Source organism: Dendropsophus ebraccatus, chromosome 4 (genome assembly GCF_027789765.1).
Source record: "Dendropsophus ebraccatus isolate aDenEbr1 chromosome 4, aDenEbr1.pat, whole genome shotgun sequence".
Lineage (NCBI taxonomy): Eukaryota > Metazoa > Chordata > Amphibia > Anura > Hylidae > Dendropsophus > Dendropsophus ebraccatus.
Window position 1 is genome coordinate 57,317,296 of NC_091457.1, and position 25,457 is coordinate 57,342,752.

Consider the following 25,457-nt stretch of genomic DNA (forward strand, 5'->3'; position numbering starts at 1 on the left):
TGGATTAGTCATGCTGTGCAAATCCTGTTTATCCACGCTGGTGTACACAGTGGCAGATGTAAAAGGCCTCTACATAGCCAGGCCCACACTGTAAGCGAGGGCCCATCTGCTGGATAGTCATGGGCTGCACACACCAGGCTTCTCATAGTCTGGCAGATTGGTTGCTATGGGTGACTGCCCTATTTTTACACATCACTATGAAGCAGATATATAATGGAGCAGAAACCTGTAGCTATTACTACACAGGTAGTTTTGTCTTGCAGTATACATGCGTTTTTTTCCCTCCTGTCCATCTAGCGCTGTGATGTCCGTACCGCACGGACACTAAAGTTTATCTCGTTCAAACATACAAAAAGAAACTGTGAAGAAAATAGAAACCCCGCCCCCGCCGGCTGCTTCCGGTGACGTCATGCCTCACAGCCGTAAGGGGATAAAAAAAACACTCAAGATGGCCGAGTTGTGTGATCGGGAGTGAGCGGAGTTGGAGGAAGTTGTCATTGCTCTCGGTGTAGCCGGGCTGTGGAAGCGGTGAGTGCCCGCGGTGTGCGGTACCGGCCGTGCTCTTCTCCTGTCACATTACACGGCTGGGGGGCTAGTACTTGTGCTACGTCCTGGTCAGCAGGCGGGGCATGCTGCTACTTGTGGTTCCATCAGCACCGGGGAAGGTGAGAGGGGCCGGGCTGCTGGCTGCCATGTGTGCACCCATTGGGCTGACAGGACTGGACGCTGTGCAACCAAGTCATGGATGGTCTATGGGGATGCGTACACACTGTATAGTGCATGGCTCCCTAATGTCCCCTGTCCACAGAGGGGTGTCCCTGTCATCTTCCCTCAGAGTGTCTGGCTGTTATACACAGGTAGCAGCCCCTGATGGGTGACAGGAGTCCTGTAGTGTATACTGTGTATAGGAGGTGAGCACAGGAGGACCATAGGACTATCCTGGTATCCCGAGTGCCTGTAATATGTGACCACCTCAGCCAGGGGCCCAGGCAGAGCTGTAGTCCCATGTGGTCACAAGTCTGGAGACATGGCCTTCCAGATTTCACGCTTCAATACTGTATACTGCCATTCCCTCTGGCTCTACATTCTCACAGCAGATTGCTCTGTATGACTGAAGCCTGCCCGCTTATCCTACCGCTGCTGGGCTAATACACTACTTGTCTGTGCTACCACCCGCTTGTCCCGCTCAGGGCACACGGATTGGCTGAGGTGTCAGGGAGCCGGAGAAGCAGGCGGTAGCACAGACAAGTAATGTATTAGCCCGGCTGCGGTGGGTTACAGTGGCTGGGGTTATGTTGTCACAGCCGAATGAAAATCTGCTGTGAGAATGTATAGCCATAGGGAATGACACTACAGAGTATTGCAGCGATACGGTATGTGTGAAGCTATCCTAATGGCGTTCTCATTACTGAATGAGGTGCTCTACACTATTCTGAGAATTATATTAGGACACAGGTCTTCATCATTGACTTCAGGTGTTTTATGTAATCCCATTGCTGCAGTGTTTGCAATCTACCCCCTGCCAATGCAGGATTGGTGTCAGAAAATTATATAGAGTTTAAAACTTTAAAAAATAAAGGATAAAAAAAGTCTCAACCTTCCAGTGCTGAGGCGCATCAAGTTATTAAAGGGGTAGTGTGGCACTAAACATTTATTCACAAAATAACACACATTACAAAGGTATACAACCTTGTAATGTGTGTTATGTAAGTAAATGACCCCCTTTCCTGTGTCCCCCCCCCCCCCCCGGAAGAGTGGTGCTTTATACTCACCGCATTACTGTCGACCCCCGGCCGCAGTTATGCTCAGCCAATTGCGGCCAAGCAGCTGATGACGCGGCAGAGGGGGGCTGGCATGAGGGGCGGCTGGAGCGGTTCGGCCCGCCTCCCGAATATGTTGTCATTGTCCCAAGATGGCGGCCGGGGTCGACAGTAATGCAGTGAGTATAATGCACCACGCTTCCAGGGTGGGGGGGAACACGAGGAAGGGGGGCATTCGCTTACATAACACGCATTACAAAGTTATATAACTTTGTAATGTGTGTTATTTTGTGAATAAATGTTTAGCGTCGCACTACCCCTTTAAGGCTCTGTCAATAGCTGCAGGCTTCCAAACATCCCCTTCCAGTACTTATCAGCTGCTGTATGTCCTGTGGGCAGTGGTGTATGCTATGTAGTCTGAAACAGCTGTCCATGACAGGACCAGTAGCAAATCTCCATAGAAAACCTCTCCTGCTCTCCAGACTGGAAAGAATACACCACTTTGTGCATAACATACAGAAGCTGATTTTTTTCTTTTAAAGATTTTTTTTTTTTTTTTTCCCTGCACAAAAACTGCATTAGGAGATTTATGGTATGCAGAATCCAATCCTTACATGCAATATTTGGGCTATACCCCTGACATGCACACGTCCATGATATATGGTCTGCAAGCAGACTGTACCACGGACTGCACTCTTACAGAACTCTCGGTATCGTAATTTATTATGATGCTGGGGACTCCAAATCAGCCATGTCAGTTCAGCAGCTTAGATCTTGATGTTTCTGAGCTCCTGGTATTGTAATAAATGATGGGGCCGAGAGTTCCATAAGAAGACTAGTGCAGTCCATGGTATACAGTCAGCTTGCGGACCGTATATCCGTATAAAGCTTCTGCAGCAGCCGTGGCCGGTATGTGCCGCGGCTCTTTATACAGCACTCTTGGGAGCCATATCAGCCCAATTGGGCTGATTGATTCCCTTTAAAGTCTGACTGAGGGGTCACCTTCCTATCCTAAGAATGAAGGCTGTCCAGTTTCTGAATATTTTAGTTTATTCTCAATACAGCTCTATAACTAATCGGTAGCTTAATAGGAGTTGTTGCATCGCCCCTTTATTCTTGGAATCTAAATGCAGTGCCATCATTGGTAATTGGAGGGACAAGCCTTGAAAGACAGCGGTGTGTGCTCCAGGTTATGTAACGCTATTTGCATTTATAAATGGGTCCAGTTTTACCTGTGTTTTCTATTGTGTGTTTAGCATATAATGCTTGAAAGGGCTGACTCTGCATATGGTTTATATGCCGAACAAAGACTTTCAGGTACAGTTGCAGCCAAGTTAACTATGGCCCCTGTGTCTGTTATACAAGCCGGAGGCTGTTTGTCAGAAGGACTTGCCTATTATCTCTACAGATTTCTGCCCCTATCCCTATTTCTGAAGGGATCCTGTTTCACATGCTGGGCTGCAGAGGTGAGCAAACTGCGAGCACACTCGGCTGCATCCAACTTCAGGCATCGGTAATCAAATGCTGCACGCTTGGGTTTTGCTTGTCTCTACTGGGCAGCAGTTGTAGTGAGGATAGCAATATTGTGTATGAAGACTGAGAGCATGATAGGCAGGACCCATGTCTGTGAGGAGTCAAGGTGAGGGGACCTTTAGTTTAATCTTTCCCACAGCATTAATATAACTGTATGCAGAGGTGGGCAACTTAAAGCAGAATTTCGGTGAAAATTTTTATTAACTTATTGCCCTCCGACCCCCCCCCCCCAAAAAAAAAAAAAAAAAGTTTTACAAATCACCAATATACACTTAGCACGGGAACTGCACGTAAAGTGCTTTTTTTTTCCCCTGCACTTACTACAGCATCAAGGCTTCACTTCCTGGATAAAATGGTGATGTCACGACCCGACTCCCAGAGCTGCCTGGGTTGTGGCTGCTGGAGAGGATGATGGCAGAGGGACACTGAGGGACACAGGGCACTGGAGGGACACTGAGCATCCTTCTGCCATCATCCTCTCCAGCAGCCACAGCCCGCACAGCTCTGGGAGTCGGGTCGTGACTTCACCATTTTATCCAGGAAGTGAAGCCTTGATGCAGTAGTAAGTGCAGGGGGAAAAAGCACTTTATAAGCATTTCCCATAATAAGTGTATTTTGGTAATTTGTATAACTTTGGGGGCACTACGATATTTTAATAAAAAAATTTGCCGGACTTCTCCTTTAATAAACTTTGACCCCTGAGAAAAGATTCTCTATCAGTCTCTGAGAGATTCCACAGATTTAGACCCTTCTCTGACCTCTATCTGAATAGTTATTTAAAAAAAAAATCAAGGAAAGGTGTTGTAAATATGAAAGTCCATTTTTGACGTTTTTTCACCATAGTTTCATACCGTGTCAGTGGACCCCCCAATCCCAAAGCTATGAATTTCCTTATTATGAAGATGTGTATGTAAACGCAATTTTGTGGTGGACAGAGATCACTATTTTCATTTATTTTATTTATTTTTTTAGGTATTAAGCCCTTACAGCAACTTGTTTGAAGTGATAGTCTTGTTCTTCTGCTATGGATTTTGAATTCTCTTCCCACACTGAGTGAGCGTGGAGCCTGAGCCGCCATGGAGAAGAAGCGCAGAAAGAAATGAAAGCTGTGCACCCAGGCTATAGGCCTCTCACATGCTGACTTTATTGAACCCCCTAGAACTATTTGTAGTTACCCGGCTGGACATTGACTGGCAAAGCCTGCAAGTGACAACTCTGTGCTGATCTGACCACTGTGAACACAGACCGTGACTTCACCATATAAAATTCACACCACATTTTATGAACATGAAGTTAGCAAAGTTCTGGCTGCAGCTGGTTGTGATATTACTGTGTCTAAAGAAGCACCAGAGCACCCAGCCGGGAAACTCATCCCATGAACCGGAATCCTGTAGTGGCTGCTCTCATCTTACACTTAGTGTGGAGTTTTCTTCATCCGTGGTAGAACATGGTCAGTTAATGTGTCAAGTGCCACATCAAATGTAAAGGGGGATATTAGAACTTATGATTTAAAAAAAAAGAAAAAAAGTGTTTATATAATAAAAAAAAATATATAAACTCTTAATTCCCCTCAATCTCCCAGCATACCATGCTTGCTGGGAGTTGTTGGGCCAGTGTACTGCCAGGCCACAGGGGGTGGTCGAGGGGCCTGCTGCACTGGAGGGAGGCTGGCGGGTGCTATATACACATATATCTATCCTGATACATCTATACACAAACCCCCAAGTCTGGTCCCCTCCCCATCACTCACCAGTTGGTCATGTCCATATACATCCACATATATACGGTCTGTACATTTATATAGACACATACTGATGTGCCTATACACTTATCCGTACACATACCTGGTCCCCTCACTCGCTAGTTGGTCATGTCCAGGAAGAAGGCGCATCCCTCCAGGTTTCTGTTGAGCGTCCCCTCACACTGTGCACGGCTGAGACCCAGAGGCATCACGGACATCCACCTGCTCCACCCATCTCGCTTAGGTGGACCCTCGGTGCTCCCCTTACGGGGTGCAACTGTCCTGAGACCTCTCCCACAATAACGCCAATCCCTGAACGTCCTATGTGTCTTTGACCTTTGACCACAGGTCGATGATTATAGGGGGAAACTGGTTGGTGCGAGGGACCCCACTGCAATGTTGGGTCCTGGGGGGCAAATGGTCAAATGACTGCCACCTGCGGAATCACAGGACGCAGTCATTGGCAGTTGGGGGGGGGAGGGGGGGCGCTCCTGCTGCATAAGGAGTGGCTTGGGACAGGTTGCGTGCAATCTGCGTGCAAACCTCAGCCACTGAATGCCGCCTATTTGAATTTTGTGCCGATGGGAGCGGAGAGTGGGACGAAATGACAGCAGGGGGTGGCACACAGAAAATATGGCAGGTGCTCAGCTAGCCGCCGTCCATGTTCTCTGCACTATACTTTGTTAAGCTGCACTATTATGCAGCTTAACATCAGGTATCAAACACCAGGAAATCCTGGTACCGAACCGTTTTTTTGACCTGAATGCCAATACTAGTATCTATTTCGGTGCATCACTAGTGTGAATGCCACCTTAGCATTCTCTTGTCACCCATAGCAACCAGTTTGAGCTCCACTTTCATTTTTCATATTGCTCTGTGATATTACAATGAGATCTCCTATGATATTTTAGTATTCAATGCCCACAAATTAGCCCGAAATTCATGGTGGCTATAGCAATTTGTGGTATAGTAATACTATTTTCTCATCCCATGTCTCTTGTAAGTAATGATGATCTGCTAGCTTTTACAGCTGGAAATAGGAATTACATAGCTCGAGGCCACTAGGTCAAGATTTGTTTTTTATGTTTACACAACCAATTTCTTTCTTATGCAGAATACATTGTGGCATTCAAAGGATACTTCACAGCAAATGCACGAAGCAAGTTTCTTACCAGTGCCCTGAAGAGCAGAGGTATCGAGGACTGGAGGATTGTACCTAGGAATAACCCGGCCAGTGATTACCCGAGTGACTTTGAGCTGATTGAGATCAAGAGCGATCACCGTGACAAAGTTCTGACTCTGGAAGAGCACCCCAACATCAAGAGAGTCACCCCTCAGAAACGTGTCTTTCGCTCCCTCAAGTTTGCCGATGGTGAGTTTTTTTTGGTATTGTTGGCTAACGTGGTTATGGTTGCAGCAAATCAAAGCCAAGTCCAATAATAAAGTGATGGAATACTGCCAATAAACTTTATTCTGCTTATATGAAATCTGCTAATTAGCTGTATTAGTGCAGTCATACTAGTTTGCTGGTAAAGTGTTTTGTTTTTTTTTGGTCTGTCTGACTGTTCGGACTGGTCCTGATCGGGAGAAGTCTGCGCTCAGCGTGTTCTATCCCAGCCCTGTGTCACTTTGCCCCAAAGGCTGCATAATGCAAGTCTATAGAACTATCCTGCTCACAAAGACAGAGAGGGAAAAAAAAAAAGTTTGGTTATCTCACCTTTTTCTCCTGATTGGTCGCAGTCTGAACACTCAGTACTCAACTGATCAAAACTCTTGTCATGTCAAGTGTGTGTGGTGTATACTTAAAAGCGACTCTGTACCCACAATCCTTCGGATAGCTGCTTTTAATCCAAGATCTGTCCTGGGGTCTGTTCAGCAGGTGATGCAGTTATTGTCCTAAAAAAAAAAAAACAACTTTTAAACTTGCAGCCCTGTGTCAAATTGGCATGGCCTAGAGTATCTGTGCCCTAACTTTGCACCACCCCCTGCGTCCCTCCTCCTCCTCCTCCTCCTCCACTGCATAGGTGCCTTAAAGATGCAGCCCATGATAAATAGGAAAATACCTGCCTGGGGCATTCCTAATGATGAAGAGGAGGGACAGAGAGGTTGTGCCAGCCTAATGCATAGTCACTCTAGGCCACTGATTTTCAACCTTTTTTGAGCCGCGGCACACTTTTTATACTTAAAAAAATCCCGGGGCACACCACCAACCAAAATGGCACTAAAACAGTACATATTATACATATAGTTGTTAATATAGATTCTAAATGTATTTATACTGACTCAGTGTGAAACCTGGGCCTGTTTTCTTCTCCCCTCTGTGCTTCTCTCCACCATACTTCTCCCCTCTGCGCTTCTCTCCACCATGCTTCTCCCCCCTCCCCTCTGCGCTTCTCTCCACCATGCTTCTCCCCCCTCCCCTCTGCGCTTCTCTCCACCATGCTTCTCCCCCCTCCCCTCTGCGCTTCTCTCCACCATGCTTCTCCCCCCTCCCCTCTGCGCTTCTCTCCACCATGCTTCTCCCCCCTCCCCTCTGCGCTTCTCTCCACCATGCTTCTCCCCCCTCCCCTCTGCGCTTCTCTCCACCATGCTTCTCCCCCCTCCCCTCTGCGCTTCTCTCCACCATGCTTCTCCCCCCTCCCCTCTGCGCTTCTCTCCACCATGCTTCTCCCCCCTCCCCTCTGCGCTTCTCTCCACCATGCTTCTCCCCCCCTCCCCTCTGCGCTTCTCTCCACCATGCTTCTCCCCCCTCCCCTCTGCGCTTCTCTCCACCATGCTTCTCTCCCCCTCCCCTCTGCGCTTCTCTCCACCATGCTTCTCTCCCCCTCCCCTCTGCGCTTCTCTCCACCATGCTTCTCTCCCCCCCTGCGCTTCTCTCCACCATGCTTCTCTCCCCCCCCCTGCGCTTCTCTCCACCATGCTTCTCTCCCCCCCTGTGCTTCTCTCCACCATGCTTCTCTCCACCATGCTTCTCTCCCCCCCCCTGCGCTTCTCTCCACCATGCTTCTCTCCCCCCCCTGCGCTTCTCTCCACCATGCTTCTCTCCCCCCCTCCTCCGAGATGGTCGCCGCTGCTGTCCACCTCAACTACTGGCTGCCCGTAGGGCCCAGACGTGCTCCTTCAATCAGCGGAGACCAGGAGCGTGGTGCGCTGCGGCGGTCCGTAGCACACGTTGATTGGATGCGTGCATCACGGCCCGCCGCAGCGCACCACGCAACCGCCCACATTATAATCTGCCACTGATCGCTGCACATTGCCGGGGAACAAAACACAGGGGCACCCTAGTTTGGGAAACTTTCCCCACGGCACACCCGACCATGTGTCGCGGCACACTGGTTGAAAATCACTGCTCTAGGCCACGCCAGTTTGACACAGGGCTGCAAGTTTAAAAGTTGTTTTATAGAACAATAACTGCATTACCTGCCGAGCAAACCCCAGGACAGATCTTGGGATTAAAAGCAGCTATCCGAAGGCACAAGTGGTTTGGAGTGTGCAGATTGTGGGTACAGAGTCACTTTGACAGATTTTCTGCAAAAATGTAAGAAAAACCTTAAAGAATTTGCCATCTGTTTTTGTCCCACCTTGCACTAATGTCTCCAGCAAGCATTCCTCCTCAGATCCTTCTGGCCACTTTCAGTCCCACCCTACCAGTCATTGACTTGCTGAGATTGTGTTTGGTGTTGGATTCTGGGCCTTTGGACCCTGGTGCCCTTTGCTTTTTCAAGGAGACTGTAGTTGGATTATTGTACTGCTGTTTAGACATCGATTCCTGTTTTTATTGCCCTTAACACCCTATGACAGATGTAGTTATCATGGCTCTGTATGCTCCAGAGGCTGATATGAATTGCTATTTGTACCTGGATATATATATATAATATAATTTATTATAATTTTTTTTTTTTTTTTATTTACCAATTGTATAGTCAGTTCTTTTGTTAAGGAAATATCACATTGTGAAGGCGGGGTGTAATGTCGGTATACAGTTGCCCTCCTGTTCATAGCCTAGTTCTGTGTGTAACCTGTAAACTGCTTTGCATGGCTGGGAAACCTCTATGAATACCTGACTGATTACGGTCAATATGAATAGGAAACAAATTACTGTTCCTCCATTAGCTGCTATTTCCCTAAGGTTGCTGTTGGCCTGTCATGACATCCAATATCTTCGTCTAGGTAAGGTGCATGACCAGAACAGCCGGTATCTCTACAGGGATTCTTAGGGCCCTATTCCACCGGACTATTATCGTTCCGATTAACGTTAAATCGTTCTAATCTAAACGATAATCGTTTGGTTAAAATGCAGTTAACGATTAACGACCGAACGAGAAATCGTTGATCGCTTTATAAGACCTGGACCTATTTTTATCGTTGCTCGTTCGCAAATCGTTCGCATTGAATAAGACGTCGTTCGCAATAGGTACGAGCGCAATAGCGAAGAAAAAACGATCGCAATTACGATCATTAACGATTATCGTTCCATGGAAATGAGAACGTTTTCAGGTCTTTCGCAATAGCAGTCGTTTGAGATCGTTAATCGGTAACTATTATGCAAATGATCGTCCGGTGGAATAGGGCCCTTACACTGTATAGCAGACTTAATTCTTAGTGTGTCCCTATTCCTGATTTTTCTCACAATCAACACTTATCGCTTTTCCATAGGATTGGTGATAAATGTCAGGTGTCCAGAACTGCCACCAGTTATGAGAATAGGCGTCCCATGTCAACTTTTGGGATAGAGCAGTATTAGGGGCCTGACTGCTGCCCTATTAAAAAATTAAATTTTGTACCTTCATTCTTGATCATTGGGGTCACCCCATCACCCCATTAAATTTATTACAATTTTGCATCTCTTGAATACACTCCAAATGTAAAAGGGTGTCCTGGATTTTTTTTTATTTTTTTTATATATATACACAACAGTATAATAGGGGTCTGACTGTAGTGAATGAACTACACTCCAGTGGGTGGAGCTGTGCATTCAGTCTTTTAAAGGGGTTACCCAGCGCTACAAAAAACATGGCCACTTTCCCCCTACTGTTGTCTTCAGTTTGGATGGGGTTTTGAAACTCAGTTCCATTGAAGTAATTGGAGCTTAATTGCAAACCACACCTGAACTGGAGACAACAGTAGGGGGAAAAGTGGCCATGTTTTTGTAGCACTGGATAACCCCTTTAAAGTGCACCGAGCATGTTCCTCTTAGATCATATACAGTGTTACCTTGTTTTAAGAGTAACTTGGATTAAGAGCGTTTTGCAAGAAGAGCTCCGTTTTTCAAAACGGTATTTTGGTTTAAGAGCATTGCTTTGGTTTAAGAGCTCCCTGTACTGGGTGGGAGGAAGGACCATGGTCTGAAGCACTGTACTCTGACCCAGGAAGTCTCCCTCACCTTCCAAATCATATCAGATCCACTTCAGACTGGGGCTTGCATCAGGGGACAGGACTGTGAAGGTAATCTCTTCAAAGCTGTAACCCCTCTCTCCCCAGATAGAGTGCTGCATTTATGTGCCCACATATGCCCTGCTTATTCCTTCATGCTTCCTGCAGTCTCTATCAGCCCTTGTGTTTCCCTTCCCCTCCATTCCTGCTATGTGCTTGCATTTACACTCAGCCATTCACACTACTGCTGTGTAGAAAAGTTTGTCATTGCACAGCTCTGATTCTCACTTCCTGATTGGTCCATGCTGAACACACACCCCTTCCCCATTGCTGTCATGTGACCACAAAGCCCTCTGACAGCAGCCCTGCTTCTCTATTCTAGCATGTTGTACTACACTACTGCATTATAAGGATCTGCACCTTCATTCTAAATCTACATACAGCTGCTGTTTTTTCATTCTTATGCAGTTCTTATACATTATCCACCGCATACTACTTGGCTATACTGTACAGTAACTTATGATATATTCAGCTTTCTAAATGTTAGTTTTTACCTGTTCAGGATAAAAAAAAGAGTGGATTTGGATTACAAGCACGGTCCTGGAATGAATTATGCTTGTAATCCAAGGCACCACTGTATAGGCTGAAAGGGGAGATAACGCGTAGCTTAGTATGTTGTGTAATGCATTACGTTTTTCAGGTTTATTCCTATTCAATAAGTACTTAAAGGACTGCTGGAGCACAGGTTTGAATATATATAATCTCAATGTACTGTATATTACTTATCCTTCCTATGTAGGTGAATCTTCAGCCTCCTGTAATGAGACAAAGTGGAGTCAGAAATGGCAGTCATCACGTCCTCTCAGAAGAACTAGCCTTTCTCTTAGCTCTGGATTTTGGCATGCTACAGGTAGACACTCTAGTAGACGCCTCCTGAGGGCCATCCCACGGCAGGTTGCTCAAACTCTTCAAGCTGATGTATTGTGGCAACTGGGATACACAGGTCAGTGATTATGCAACATTAAGCAAAAATGTTTGTGTGGCTTCCAAAACCCCCCCCCCCCCCCCCCCCCCCCCACCGCCCAAAAAAAAAAAAAAAAAAAAAAATGGAAAAATTATGCAGTACATTAGTATTCAGTGCAGACATAACCACTCAGTCATGAAACCTCCCAAAAAAATACCGTTGCACCAGATCGGCCAAATTGCCCCTACAAAAGTGTACACAATATTTTGCCTTGTTCAATGTCCAGGGATTGGCGCCTAGTGTATTATTTTTTATTTTTTATTTTTTTTTATATATAGATAATATAAAGCAACCTTTGTTGCTATGCAAGAAGGAAGTTTGACTCGCTCAGTGTTTTGTTTTTTTTTTTCTTTCCTTGAACAGGTAGTAATGTCAGAGTTGCTGTGTTTGACACTGGACTGAGTGAGAGGCATCCACACTTTAAAAATGTAAAAGAACGGACCAACTGGACCAATGAGAAAACCTTGGATGATGGTGAGTAGGTCTGCTGTTCTCGGGAAGTGTACACTTAATCTCTCTGTGCAGTTTAAACATTTTGGTTGTTAAATTGAACTACTGCAGAGACAATCTGTCCTAATTAAAGGAATCTGGTGCACAGAGAAACTTCCTACTTAAGCAAATGCTGCAAAGAGCAGTTTTGTGGTTATCAGGATGTGTGAATCTATAACTTGTATTAAAGTGAAAGCACTGTATGTGATTTCTCTCTTAGGCCCCGTTCCCACTGAGGAAAGGTAGCGGAATTCCGCAACGGAATTGTCCGCTGCGGAATGCCGTTAGCCTCCTGCTCATAATGGGAGTCTATGGGAGGCGCGTGCTCCTGCCCTGTCCGCGCTGAAGAATGAACATGTTCATTCTTCAGCGCGGACAGGGCAGGAGCGCGCGCCTCCCATAGCCTCCCGCTCATAATGGGAGTCTTAACGGCATTCCGCGGCGGACAATTCAGTCGCGCAATTCCGCTACCTTTCCTCAGTGGGAACGGAGCCTTAGCATTTTAATGTTCACAGCCCTCCTATTGGCCTGCTGTGATGGCCTACAAATGCATTATAAATCGTATGACATGCTGATAGTAAGGGCCCTATTCCACCGGACGATTATTGTTCAGATTATCGTTAAATCATTCGAATCTAAACGATAATCGTTCGGTTGAAAGGCAGTTAACGATTAACGACCGAACGTGAAATCGTTGATGGCTTTATAAGACCTGGGCCTATTTTTATCGTTGCTCGTTCGCAAATCGTTCGCATTGAATAAGACGTCGTTCACAGTAGATACGAATGCAGTAGCGAAGAAATACCGGAGAAAATCGTTCCATGTAAATGAGTGAACTTTTTCAGGTCTTTCTCAATAGCGATCGTTAATCGTTAACGATTATGCGAACGATACTAGTCTTCTACATGCAAATCTGCAGGGACATGGCAACCCCCCCATGCACTTTTTGTTTCTGGGTTTAAAATAAAAAATAAAAAAAATCCAGAAGTAAACCTGACATTTTCCTCTGTAGTACTGATGTGTTTACTTGCTGCTGCTCCTTATCCTGAGAAAGATATGAAAACAATACAGCTTAGCATGAAATGCCATAGTATAGAGTATGGAAAATAAACACTACAGAATTAGAAAGTTGAGAGTATTGCAAATTCTATCTTTCATACTTTAGATCCATTGGGTTTAGATCCATTGGGTTAAATAAAAAGTATGGCTTGCCCAAAGTAGATATCCCTTGTTAGGCCCTTCAACAATAATCAAATCAGTGTCTTTCTTTGCTGGCTGTTTGTGGCAGAAAGTATGTGTTTTGTCTTTGGCACTATAGAGAAGGTTAACATACATTGTCCATACATATTTTTGTATGGCCTGTGTAATTCTGGGCAGCTCCTCCAGAGTAAGGGGCTTATTACAAAACGGTTACCAGCCGATAATAATTTCATGTATTAGCTCACGAGAGGCAGCAATCAGCCTGTGTACATAAGACATCATGATTGTTGTCTTTCAGCATGTTCTAAAATCCTGATAGTGACTGCCTGCAGCCTGTCACTCCATGTATTAGGAGCGGTGGCATTAGACCGTCGCTCTCTTCTGTGGGCCACCCGGACGTTCTAAATATAGTTTGGGCAGCTCCCTGCGGACCCCTCACTCCGCCCTTGCTTTGTGTGTGTGTGTGTGTTAGCCCAGACAGCACCGAGGAAGAGTGCTGACCAGACAGGTCTGTACTCGCTTCCTCCTCAATACTAGGCTGTTATAATAGGGCCGTAAGATACTTTACCACTCTTCACTCTGAAGAAACGGGGATCGCACACAGGGACCCCACCCATTTACTTAGGGTTCATAAAAATTTGTTTTCTAACCTAGTTAAGTTTTTAATAATTCAAGTCTGGTCTCTTACAGTATATTGCCTGTGCGGAGTTTTACTCAGGATCTGACACCTCATTCATAAACTTCTCTTTGCTTTTTAAGGACTTGGACATGGTACTTTTGTGGCAGGTGTCATTGCCAGCATGCGAGAATGCCAGGGGCTTGCTCCAGACTCTGAGTTACACATCTACCGAGTCTTCACCAATAATCAGGTACTTTTACCTCTGTGACTGCCCTGTCTTCGGCTTATTGATACGATTAATGTGCAGAGGATGTTCCTCCTACTTGGGTTTACACTGGAGACAACACATTCATGTAGGGGTCTTCAGCTAGGAACCAAGACTCCCCTGCCCCCCCCCCCTCCCCCCACTGCAGATTTAATATGTAAAACATTTATTGATTTCAAACATACTTTAAAAATATTTTCCATTTAATTTCTCATTATACTGTGTGTAGATTAGAGTCCTGAAATCTGTTCTGTACAGATTTCAAAGCAGTGAGCCTCTTAAAACAGGAGTAAAGTAAAGGTGACACCAGTGTATAGATAAGAGGCACACACAAGCTCCCAAATCACTGTCATGGGTGGGAGAAGCAGGATATTCTGAATGTGCACCACAAAGACTACTTGGGAACTGGTGCCTGGAGGTGGGCCATTCGGTCTGCCCCCAGTGGGAGGAAACCCCCTCTGATACAGCTCCATTAATGGGGCCACGTCAGAGGGGAGGGGGGTTTTCTCCCACTTGGGCAGGGTCAGTGCCCAGTAATAGACTGGTGCCTTGCACAGGAACCGTACTGCAGTGTAAGAGAGACCGCGGCACCGCTGTCCCCGTTCCGGTCTTTTTATGGTTAATGGAAAAGTGATGTAACACAGCTACATTTGCTTTAATTTTTCAACAAGGCTACTGAGTTCCCCTTTTTATATAGGCTATATATTTGCATCCCTAAAGCTCATGTGCAGACTGCTCTCCTTAAACACACTTCACGTTGCTCATGCAGAGGAAACAGTGTAAACGTTTTTAAAGTTCATATTTATCGTCTCTTTTCAGGTGTCCTACACATCGTGGTTCCTTGATGCTTTTAACTATGCTATCCTTAAGAAAATAGATGTACTGAACCTTAGCATTGGGGGCCCAGACTTCATGGATCATCCTTTTGTTGATAAGGTTGGTTGTAAATGTCTGCGTAAAAGAGATTTTTGCAGCTAAGTGATGAGTAATACAATAACTTTTTTTTATTATTCCACCCCCCACCCCCTATACCTTGTAGGTTTGGGAATTAACAGCCAATAATGTGATCATGGTTTCTGCAATAGGAAATGATGGACCACTCTATGGGTAAGAATAGTGTAGTTGTAATTCTATGCAGTGAAAAGACATTGCTGCACATCCACATGCTATACACCGATTACTGCTTTTCAGCAAAGTAAAAACTTATTAGGAGTTATACTTTGATCCAAATGTATCATAAACCCACACCACTTCATGGTTCCTGATTTTTGTGTGGGTGCCTAGCCTAAATTGTGTTGTAGTGGGTAGTGACCACCAATGCCACCACTCCAGTACCCATAGAGGGGTGACCCAGTTGAAGTATAACTAGGGTCCAGGACAATAGGCACCTGAAACATGTGGACACTCCACCTAGTGAGACTGATTTAGAAAAGACCCTTTTTACCTCATTGAAACTCTTTATGAACCAAATCAATGTAACGTTTTCTTCTGTATCCTGTCTAGCACTCTGAACAACCCAGCAGACCAAATGGATGTTATAGGCGTTGGTGGCATTGACTTCGAAGACAACATAGCTAGGTTTTCTTCAAGGGGGATGACCACATGGGTAAGCCAATTTATGGATCTGACTGCAATATTAATATACTGTCTGGGTTAAAAACAAGTCAGTCTGTGCTGTAACTTAATCATTACAGCTGTTTATCTTTAGGAGGACCTCACACCTAATACTAATAAATTCATACACTTAGTGCTGAATTTCTGGTCAAGTTCTCTAACAGATTTTTGTCAATCTGATGTAAATGTACAGAATTAATATTAGGAATGAACTGACCTGATTTTGTACATTGTAGGAACTGCCTGGAGGTTATGGCAGGATGAAGCCTGACATTGTCACCTATGGCTCTGGAGTGAGAGGATCTGGTATGAAAGGTGGTTGTCGCTCCCTGTCTGGTACAAGTGTTGCTTCCCCTGTGGTGGCTGGAGCAGTGACTTTGCTTGTTAGGTAACTAAACTTATGGTCTTTAGTGTACTGCACTTCACAACAAGCAGGTGTGCCAGTCATTGGCATTCTTATGCCCGGTCTTCTGCTCTCAGTGAGAAGTGCCATTGTGATGTTTAGTACAGAAATATAGGCCAAATTATTGATGGCTCTTATGGCAGATGTAGTGTGAAGCTTTAGTAGCACAGACCACCTGCTTAGTGCCGGCAAAATACATATACAAATTTAGCGTCTTTACATATTCCTAAAGGACAAAAGTGACAGATGTTTGAGCAACCAAGAGATTTCTCAATCTTAGTGTCTAACTTAGAATACAGCATGGGGATCGTCAAAGCTGTACAATCAAAGGGATGTCTGTATACCATACTGATCACCTCCTCCTGATAATCTGCCATGAGATCAGGCTGATTTTTCAGTGTGTTTACCAATAATTGGCCATTTTATGAAATGTTCTTGTCTTATTAATGATGTGCTCATCTTTAGACCCCTAACTTCCAGCTTGTAATAACAGATTGGGGTTATACTTCCTCTGTTAGTCCCTGATCCAGTACGCTGTATCGTACATATGCTCGTGAACTGGGCACTTCTAAGTGTGTGTAATGTTTACACTTCAAAAGGCTTTCCTATTTTAGAGTAATCAAGAGATTGTATTACTTGTACAAATGATGATGTATTTTCTCTAGCACTGTTCAGAAGAGGGAGATGGTGAATCCAGCCAGCATGAAACAGGCTCTCATTGCTTCAGCACGCAGACTTCCGGGGGTCAATATGTTTGAGCAAGGACATGGCAAATTAGATCTACTCCGGGCCTACCAGATTCTCAACAGTTACAAGCCACAGGCCAGGTATTTCTGAGCTGTGAAGTATATACAAATACCAGCTTATTATACTCTGCATCCCAGGGTGTGTGCCATAGGCTAGGACTTTACAGCGATTTACAGTCATGTCAACCCCTTCTCTCATACAAATGAATGGGGTTGCAGTGTGACCACCCCCCCCTCTCATTACCTTGTGTGAGTAAAGGGGTCCTGCTGTTTTAGCCCCAGCTTAAATGTATTTGTGTGTGTATATATAACATACTGGATGGTTTTACTTTTCCAGTTTGAGTCCCAGCTACGTGGACCTCACGGAATGTCCCTACATGTGGCCATACTGTTCTCAGCCCATTTACTATGGTGGGATGCCAACTATTGTGAACATCACTATTCTTAATGGTATGGGAGTAACTGGTAGGATAGTGGACAAGGTGAGTTTCGATTGACATCGGAGAATAAATAAAAACTTGAATTTTGTATAGAATTGTGCTGCAACTTTCAGCCTCTTACTTTTAATTATTCCAGCCTGACTGGCAGCCGTATCTCCCACACAATGGTGATAACATTGAAGTTGCCTTCTCCTACTCGTCTGTACTGTGGCCATGGTCTGGCTATCTGGCAATCTCCATCTCTGTAGCAAAAAAAGCCGCTTCATGGGAAGGCATTGCCCAGGGTCATGTGATGATCACAGTGGCATCTCCAGAAGAAAACCAGGTGTGTATAGAACTAGTTTGGAAATACTGAATGTACTAGACTGCTAGTAGATTCTAAAATGTCTTTCATTTTTAATTTACCTTCAGCAAGGAGATTAATGTGTGAGCTCTGTGTAGTTTCTGTGTACAGTACTGCAGGATATGTTGACGCCCTTCATTAAGGAACACTAGCAAACACAATTAAGGTTGGGTTTATATTTAGCACTTGTATCCAGCCATTTTTTTTTTTTTTTTTACGCTTAAGCTGGTCATGTACAATGTATTTCTGTCCAGCATTGCAACTAACGATAAATCTGTTCCACTCATGAGTGCTTCGGTGTACCCCTTCAAACTTAGATTCTGCAAAGATTAAAGGGGTTATCCAGCGTGGGGGCTATTTTTAGATCTGGCCAGGGAGGAGGTGGCTGAAAGAAAAGACGTCCACTCACCTCCCCGGTTCCAGCGCCGGGATCCCGCCGCCTTTACTGAGTGGCTGAGCGGACCTGAGACTGCACGTTTCGGGGCCCGCGTCAGACACCCGGAAGCGGCCGGGCACCGGGGAGGTGAGTGGACGTCTTTTCTTTCAGGCACCACCTCCCTGGCCAGATCTAAAAATAGCCCCCAAGCTGGATAACCCCTTTAAATCAACCAGTGTCATACAGATTAGTAAACTGTTAAAATCTCAGTTCCAGTACTTTACACTTCCTGTAGGACATAAAGCAACTGATTTCTTTCTAGTCTAATTTAGTGCTCTCTTTTGCCTCCTTTGTCAGTGATGGGAACTGTCCAAAGGAGATGATTTGCAATAGTTCCCATCACTCAGAGGGAGCAGCAGAGAGCATCATGCCTGAATGGAAAGAATACATGGCTTCCTGCAGAACATACAGCAAACGAAAAATGCTTTAAAATTTTGAGATTTTCTTAATGGATGTTACTTACAAATCTGTATAACTAAACACCATTTTATTTCAAAAACATTTATTTTTCTGAGTACCCTTTAAGTTTGGCTTTCTCTGCTCTTGACATAACTCATCACACTCTGCTGTCCTTTCCTAAACAAAAATGTCAACCTTTTATAAAGCAATGTTCATATCAGCATTGGAGGTCTCCAGTGCAGATCCAATTATATTTGTTGGGAGTAGAGATGAGCGAACCCGATCGTTCGGTATTTGATCAGCGGGGGCTGCTGAAGTTGGATAAAGCTCAAGTTGTCTGGAAAACATGGATACAGCCAATGACTATATCCATGTTTTCCCTCATAGCCTTAGGGCTTTATCTAGTTTCAGCAGCCCCCGCTAATCAAATGCTGAACGATCGGGTTCGGAAGGACTCAAGCATGCTCTAGGTTCGCTCATCTCTAGTTGGGAGGAATAACAATTTTTTTTGCACTACTTTCTGTCAAACTGTTTAATTTTGTTTGTCCGTTGACTCATTACACAGGGCTGTAACGTTCCCATTTTTCTTTTTTTTTTATTCATATGTATGTGATTCCTTTTCTGTAGACTTCTAGGCGTAAACTATACTGACTAAAAAGTAATTTTATTTATTTGTATTTAATTTATTCCACCCTTCTAAAACAGAAGAATGGAGCAGAACAGTTCTCCACGGTTAAACTGCCAATCAAGGTCAAGATCATTCCCACTCCACCACGTAGTAAGAGGGTTCTTTGGGACCAGTATCACAACCTCCGTTACCCACCAGGCTACTTCCCAAGAGACAACCTAAGAATGAAGAATGACCCCTTAGATTGGTAAGCAAACACAGTGGGCCTGTCAGCAGGAAAACTGGTGTAAATAAGCCCGTTGCTAGATGGCACAAGATGCCCTTTTTATCTAGTGTCAGTCAGTCAAATGGGGTAGGTAGTTGCGTGGGTCCATGGGAGGTAATAGAGGCCATGGGCTAGACTTGGCTAGTCTTTAGCTGTGCTGGAGAACACATAGAGGCTTGTAAATCACACCTGCATATTAATAGGCTTATATCTTGGTGCTGAGAATGACTTATGTCTTGCAGGAATGGCGACCATGTTCACACTAACTTTAGAGATATGTACCAACATCTAAGAAGTATGGGCTACTTTGTGGAAGTATTGGGTTCACCCTTCACATGCTTTGATGCCAGCCAATATGGTAAGGGCTAACTGTCTCAAAACTGACTCTCGGGGTCTTGCCACAAAATGGCTAACCACTTTTCAGTGAAGGTTCTTGTGTTTTATACAAACAGATAACATATATCATCTAAAGTTGTAGTCATATTTGTGTTTTCTCATTTGGCCCATAGGGACTCTGCTAATGGTTGACAGTGAAGAAGAATTTTTTCCTGAGGAAATATCTAAACTTCGTAGGGATGTGGCCAATGGGCTGTCATTAATTGTCTTCAGTGACTGGTACAACACATCTGTTATGAGGAAAGTCAAGTTCTATGATGAAAACACCAGGTATTGACTTGTGAATCTGTATAAACCAATATGGTCTTAGGGACAGTTCACATGTTTGCTGCAGATGGCAATGTAACTAAATGATGGAAAACAGAATCACATCTGCTGCAGTCATGTCCCTGGTGGCCTTCTTAACCCCCTCAGTCAGGTCCCCGGTGGCCTTCTTAACCCCCTCAGTCAGGTCCCCGGTGGCCTTCTTAACCCCCTCAGTCAGGTCCCCGGTGGCCTTCTTAACCCCCTCAGTCAGGTCCCCGGTGGCCTTCTTAACCCCCTCAGTCAGGTCCCCGGTGGCCTTCTTAACCCCCTCAGTCAGGTCCCCGGTGGCCTTCTTAACCCCCTCAGTCAGGTCCCCGGTGGCCTTCTTAACCCCCTCAGTCAGGTCCCCGGTGGCCTTCTTAACCCCCTCAGTCAGGTCCCCGGTGGCCTTCTTAACCCCCTCAGTCAGGTCCCCGGTGGCCTTCTTAACCCCCTCAGTCAGGTCCCCGGTGGCCTTCTTAACCCCCTCAGTCAGGTCCCCGGTGGCCTTCTTAACCCCCTCAGTCAGGTCCCCGGTGGCCTAGTTAATCCCCAGTGCCTGCCCCAAATAAAAAAATAAATAAATAAACATCCCACTCACCTTTCCTCCGCTCCCATGCTATCCAGGTCCTCTTCTCCCTCCTCTTCTGTGCCGGTCTTCTCCTGCAGGCAGCGCGCGCTGAAATGACGTCATCGCGCGCGGCCCGCAGGAGTCACAAGACGTGCGCCGCTCTGTTGGGGAAGGAGCCAGCACAGACACAGGAAGATGCTGTGTATGCCGGCTCCTGCCTCACCACCGCGGCGCACATGACAGGAGAGACCTGCAAACCGCAGAAGACGTGTGCCGCTCTGGAGGAGAAGGAGCCGGCATACACAGCGTCCTCCTGTGTCTGGTAACTGTCACAGACACAGGAGGAAGCTGTGAAAGCTGGCTCCTTCTCCTCCAGAGCAGCGCATGTCACGGGTGCCGCGGGCCGCATCCGGAGGTGTCAGCGGCCGGATGCGGCCTGCGGGCCGGAGGTTCCCCACCCCTGGACTAGACCATTACTAAAACTTATTTATTTATTTTTTTTGTACTGCATGTCTTTCAATGGAGATTGGCTTGTGTGTCTGGAAGCATGACCCTTACTGTACATTAAGGTTGACTGAGTTGGTTTTACTATAAACTTGCCAAAGTTTTAACTCCCATGCCCCCTCCCCCTCTAGGCAATGGTGGATGCCAGATACTGGAGGTGCCAATATACCGGCTATCAATGACCTGCTGTCAGTTTGGAATATGGCTTTCAGTGATGGCATATATGAAGGCGATTTTAGCATGGCTAATCATGACAGTAAGTATATGTAAATGATGGTTTAAATACTGGTTGTAATTTCCAGAATAAACCTACTTTTGTTGTTGTTACAGTGTATTATGCTTCTGGCTGCAGCATAGCCAGGTTTCCAGAAGATGGTGCTGTTCTATCACAAAGCTTAAAGGACCAAGGTACGACCGTTCCATTCAGCTGTGTAGTATCCTTACTTTACTTTGTTTTCCTTTTAACAGTATATCCGTTTTTCGTTGTGTGTTTTGTGTTTTATCTTTTAACTGGTCTAATAGAGCAACCAGGTTGCATTAGCCAATTTTAAATCCTATGTGCCCAAGAGAAAAACTGATTCAGATGACCCCTTTGAATGTAGTAATGTGTTGATTCCTGCCTGTACAGGACTTGAAGTGTTAAAGCAAGAAACCGCTTTGGTTGAAAATGTTCCTGTGCTAGGACTCTACCAGACACAGACTGAAGGAGGTGGTAGAATTGTACTTTATGGAGACTCAAACTGTTTGGATGACAGTCATCGGCAGAAAGGTATGTGTTTTACTATGTGATTTCAGCATTGTATACTATTCACGGTGCAGCATGAGAAAAAAACTTAACTCTTTTAAAATCTTCAGATTGCTTCTGGCTTCTTGATTCCTTACTCCAGTACACTTCTTATGGAGTGTTGCCAGCAAGTCTCAGTCACTCTGAAAACAGACAGAAGCCTCCAAATGGTGAAGGATTCCCGCTGCCAGAAAGAATGGAAGGTAAACATTGGGAGGAGGGGTGTAGTGAGAATTTCTTGACATGGACTTTTAACTACAAATTTCTAAAATTATGCCTCTTCGGAAACATGTGGTCCAATGTCTGACTTCAGACATCAGATTACTGTGCATAGTGCACTTTCCGAAATACAAAGTGCCAGAATGTGTTCTCTGTAGACATCTGGCCCAACGGAATGCTAGGTGATGAGGTTCTGAAGTCTGTAGAGAACAGAATGTAACGGGTTTTATCGGATTGTAATGTACTAAAGCATATCTTTTTCAGGAAATCATCTTCATCGCTATTCCAAAGTTCTAGAAGCTCATTTAGGGGATCCTAAACCTCGACCGTTGCCAGCTTGTCCTCATCTATCCTGGGCCAAACCACTGCCCCTCAATGAGACTGCTCCTAGGTGTGTAAACTATGGACCTGTAATTTACATGTGGTTAAAGCTTAAAAATGAGTAATTCTATACTAGTATGGAATATTCACTTCTGCTCATCTGTAAGTTAGAGGATGGTATAGGGTAGCCTAAACAGATGCAAGCGTGTAGGATGTATGTTATGGTCTTGTGTCAAACACAACTAAAGGGTCCTACACCAGATGTTTAGCATAAACACAAGTCTCATGAACTGTTTCTGGTGATGAGAATTGGAACTGATTGTGGCTCTAAACTAAAATGGAAAGTTACTTTTTTTTTCTATGTACATAAGAAATATAACCCGTGCAGCCTGTATTCAGGTTTATTTATACTTTAGACATACAAGTATATTTTATGTGACTTGGTGTTTTAATCTTTTTCCTCCAGTAACCTGTGGAAACATCAGAAACTGTTATCAATAGATCTGGATAAAGTGGCTTTTCCTAACATTCGTCAAAATCGACCACAAGTGAGACCCTTGTCTCCTGGGGAAAGTGGAGCATGGGATATTCCTGGAGGTTAGTGTGTGTTTATTGGTGTATTAAAAGTATACATATTATAGAAATGCTTACTACAGTAAACAGAAGCGAAAGGGTAGTTTCAGGTGCATGCAGTATATCTTGCTGGCTAACAGTCCTGTTTAAATCCTATACAAAATACGGGTTTTCCCTCTCCTGGGATAAGATCCACATTCAGCTGGTCAACAGCTAAGCAAAGGTGGCTTGATATAATAAATATATATATATATATATATATATATATATATATATATATATATATAAATTTATTTTTAATAAATCTTTCTATTATATTAAATTTTAAAATACTTAATATAATATAAATTTTATAAATTTATATTATATTAAGTATTTTAAAATATATATATATATTTTTGCACACTGGCCCGTACTCACTGTACCATTCTGACTTCTCTACACAGGTGTAATGGGTACATTTTTAGCAGTTTTCATACCTTATTTTATATCAAACATCATGGTGCTTGTTCAAGTAAAAAGTGATCTTTTATCAACTGCAGATTGTGCTAAGTGGGCGGGGCTTCACTGTAACAGCGCCACTTAGCCCAGCCCACAGTGCCGCCATTGTCCCCCGCCCTTCAGTGACATAGGCACATGGACCAGCCCCCTTGATGCCCATTGGAATGGGCTGACCTAGAGGGAGTGGGGCCTACACCTTTAGGCACGGCTGTTCCAATGGTCGACAAAGGGGCAGGGCCTATGACTTAATAGAGGGATGGGGCCAACTGGTCCAATGGCCGGGGCTAAGTGGCACTGTTGCTATGAAGTCAAGCCCACTTAGCACAATCTGCAGTTGATAAAAGATCACTTTTTTACTTGAACAAGCACCATGACGTATGATAAATAAGGTATGAAAACTACAAAATTTACCCTTTACACCTGTGTAGAGAAGTCAGAATGCAAAAAGGGAGTGACAGTGTCACTTTAAATATGGGATACTTCACAATATTACTAGGAGTTTTGGACTTATTTGTTCCTTTTCTCTTCACAGGCATTATGCCAGGACGTTATAACCAGGATGTGGGCCAGACCATTCCAGTCTTTGCATTTCTTGGTGCTATGGTGGTACTGGCCTTTTTTGTGGTACAGTTCAACAAGGCCAAGAGCAAGCCAAAGAGACGGAAGCCTCGAGTCAAGCGACCTCAGCTTATACAACTGTTTCACCAACCAAAGACTCCATCTGTCTGAGCTTTGGCTGAATTGCCATCTGTTCCCAAATGTGGCAATCTGAGCTCTGAAACAAACTTTTACTATAGGTTCTCTGACCAAACTGGACATTGGTAGAAATTGCTTCTTTTATATATTTATTATGTAAAATAAATCCCTTATGAAAGGGCTTCTCATTACCAAAAAGGGACACTGGGGCAAATGCAATATCATAAGAAGACTTGTGCTTGGCACAAACCAAATCCAGACACGTCGTTTTAAAAAGGATGTTTACCCCCAAATTGGTGATTTTTATTTTTATAAATGGTTTTTTGTAATTTTGATCATGATTCCATCTCTACTGGTGGATTTTGTTTTCAATAAATAAGCAGCTTGTAATAAAGCACATCGTACTGCCCCCTACTGGTCTAGCATAAATGTAAGTTTAGATTGTGTTGTGGTGGTATACGAAAGTTCCACATGTATGATCTATACACCGGTCCTGTGGGATCTATCATATGCAGTTTATGCAAATATATTGAGGCCTATTTTATAGGCTGACATAAGGGTTGGTGAAAACCTCATTTATACAGCACCCCAGTACATATTTTACTTTATAGAGTTACGTTTTGAGTCTGTCTCCTGCTCTTTTACTGCAGCTTCCAGATGATGATTACATAGATATTGGCCTCTGCAAGTTCAACATGGTTATGTCTGCTACTAAATGGAATAGAGCCAAAAAGCAGCTGGTGGGTCAGCTATCCTATAGATTCCTGCTCCGCAGCAATATTCTCGAGTCACTTGAGTTTATTCTCACATTTCCCATTGGTTATAGCTCTGTAATATAAATTATTACTTTACTGAAAGTAGTTGATACTTGGAAGAAACTTCCAGCAGATGTTGGTAATTGTTTATGGAATCTCGGTATACTGTGATTTTGTAGTGTATGCTTCCATTCATGCCCCCTCGTGTGTTTGAAAGGAGGTAGTGACCTCTCGGCTCCCTACAACAGACCAGAGGATGTTTACGGATTTTGGAACAGTCAATGGAATATAAAAAGGCAGCAAAAATGTGATTCAAAGAAAGCCTTTGCTAGCATTTCTTGGAATCACAGGCTGTACAGTTTTGTAGAGAATTGGACTGGAAGGAATCTTTGAGAACTTCACATACCCAGGGGCTAGCGTACAGTATACTCGGCAAGTTGAGGTGGTGTTTTCACTCAGTATTCGGGGTAGGTTTTTTTTTTCAGTTGAAAATGGCAAAAAAAAACTAGACCAAAAGCAAAGTCTGTAGGATGTCCAGCAATGTTTAATTAAAGTTGGCTATACACCTTCAATA

The 25,457-nt window shown here is 44.4% G+C and overlaps 1 protein-coding gene across 2 annotated transcripts; it reads left to right on the forward strand.

The window, feature by feature from the left end:
* The first annotated feature begins 401 nt into the window (after positions 1–401).
* MBTPS1 (membrane bound transcription factor peptidase, site 1) lies at positions 402–24,537 on the forward strand. Of its 2 annotated transcripts, none has more exons than XM_069965916.1 (23): positions 402–528; positions 4,266–4,743; positions 6,149–6,406; positions 11,207–11,410; positions 11,795–11,905; positions 13,880–13,989; positions 14,824–14,940; positions 15,044–15,111; positions 15,508–15,610; positions 15,855–16,006; positions 16,687–16,848; positions 17,105–17,249; positions 17,344–17,532; positions 19,094–19,260; positions 19,521–19,636; positions 19,788–19,944; positions 21,166–21,290; positions 21,365–21,442; positions 21,663–21,803; positions 21,890–22,021; positions 22,302–22,428; positions 22,825–22,955; positions 23,965–24,537. In XM_069965916.1, exons 2-23 carry the CDS (start codon positions 4,575–4,577, stop codon positions 24,159–24,161), a joined length of 3,159 nt encoding a protein of 1,052 aa, XP_069822017.1. In that variant the 5' UTR covers positions 402–528; positions 4,266–4,574; the 3' UTR covers positions 24,162–24,537. The 2 variants fall into 2 exon arrangements, with proteins under 2 accessions (XP_069822017.1, XP_069822016.1); XM_069965915.1 differs by having other exon boundaries at positions 403–528; positions 19,091–19,260.
* Positions 24,538–25,457: the final 920 nt, after the last annotated feature.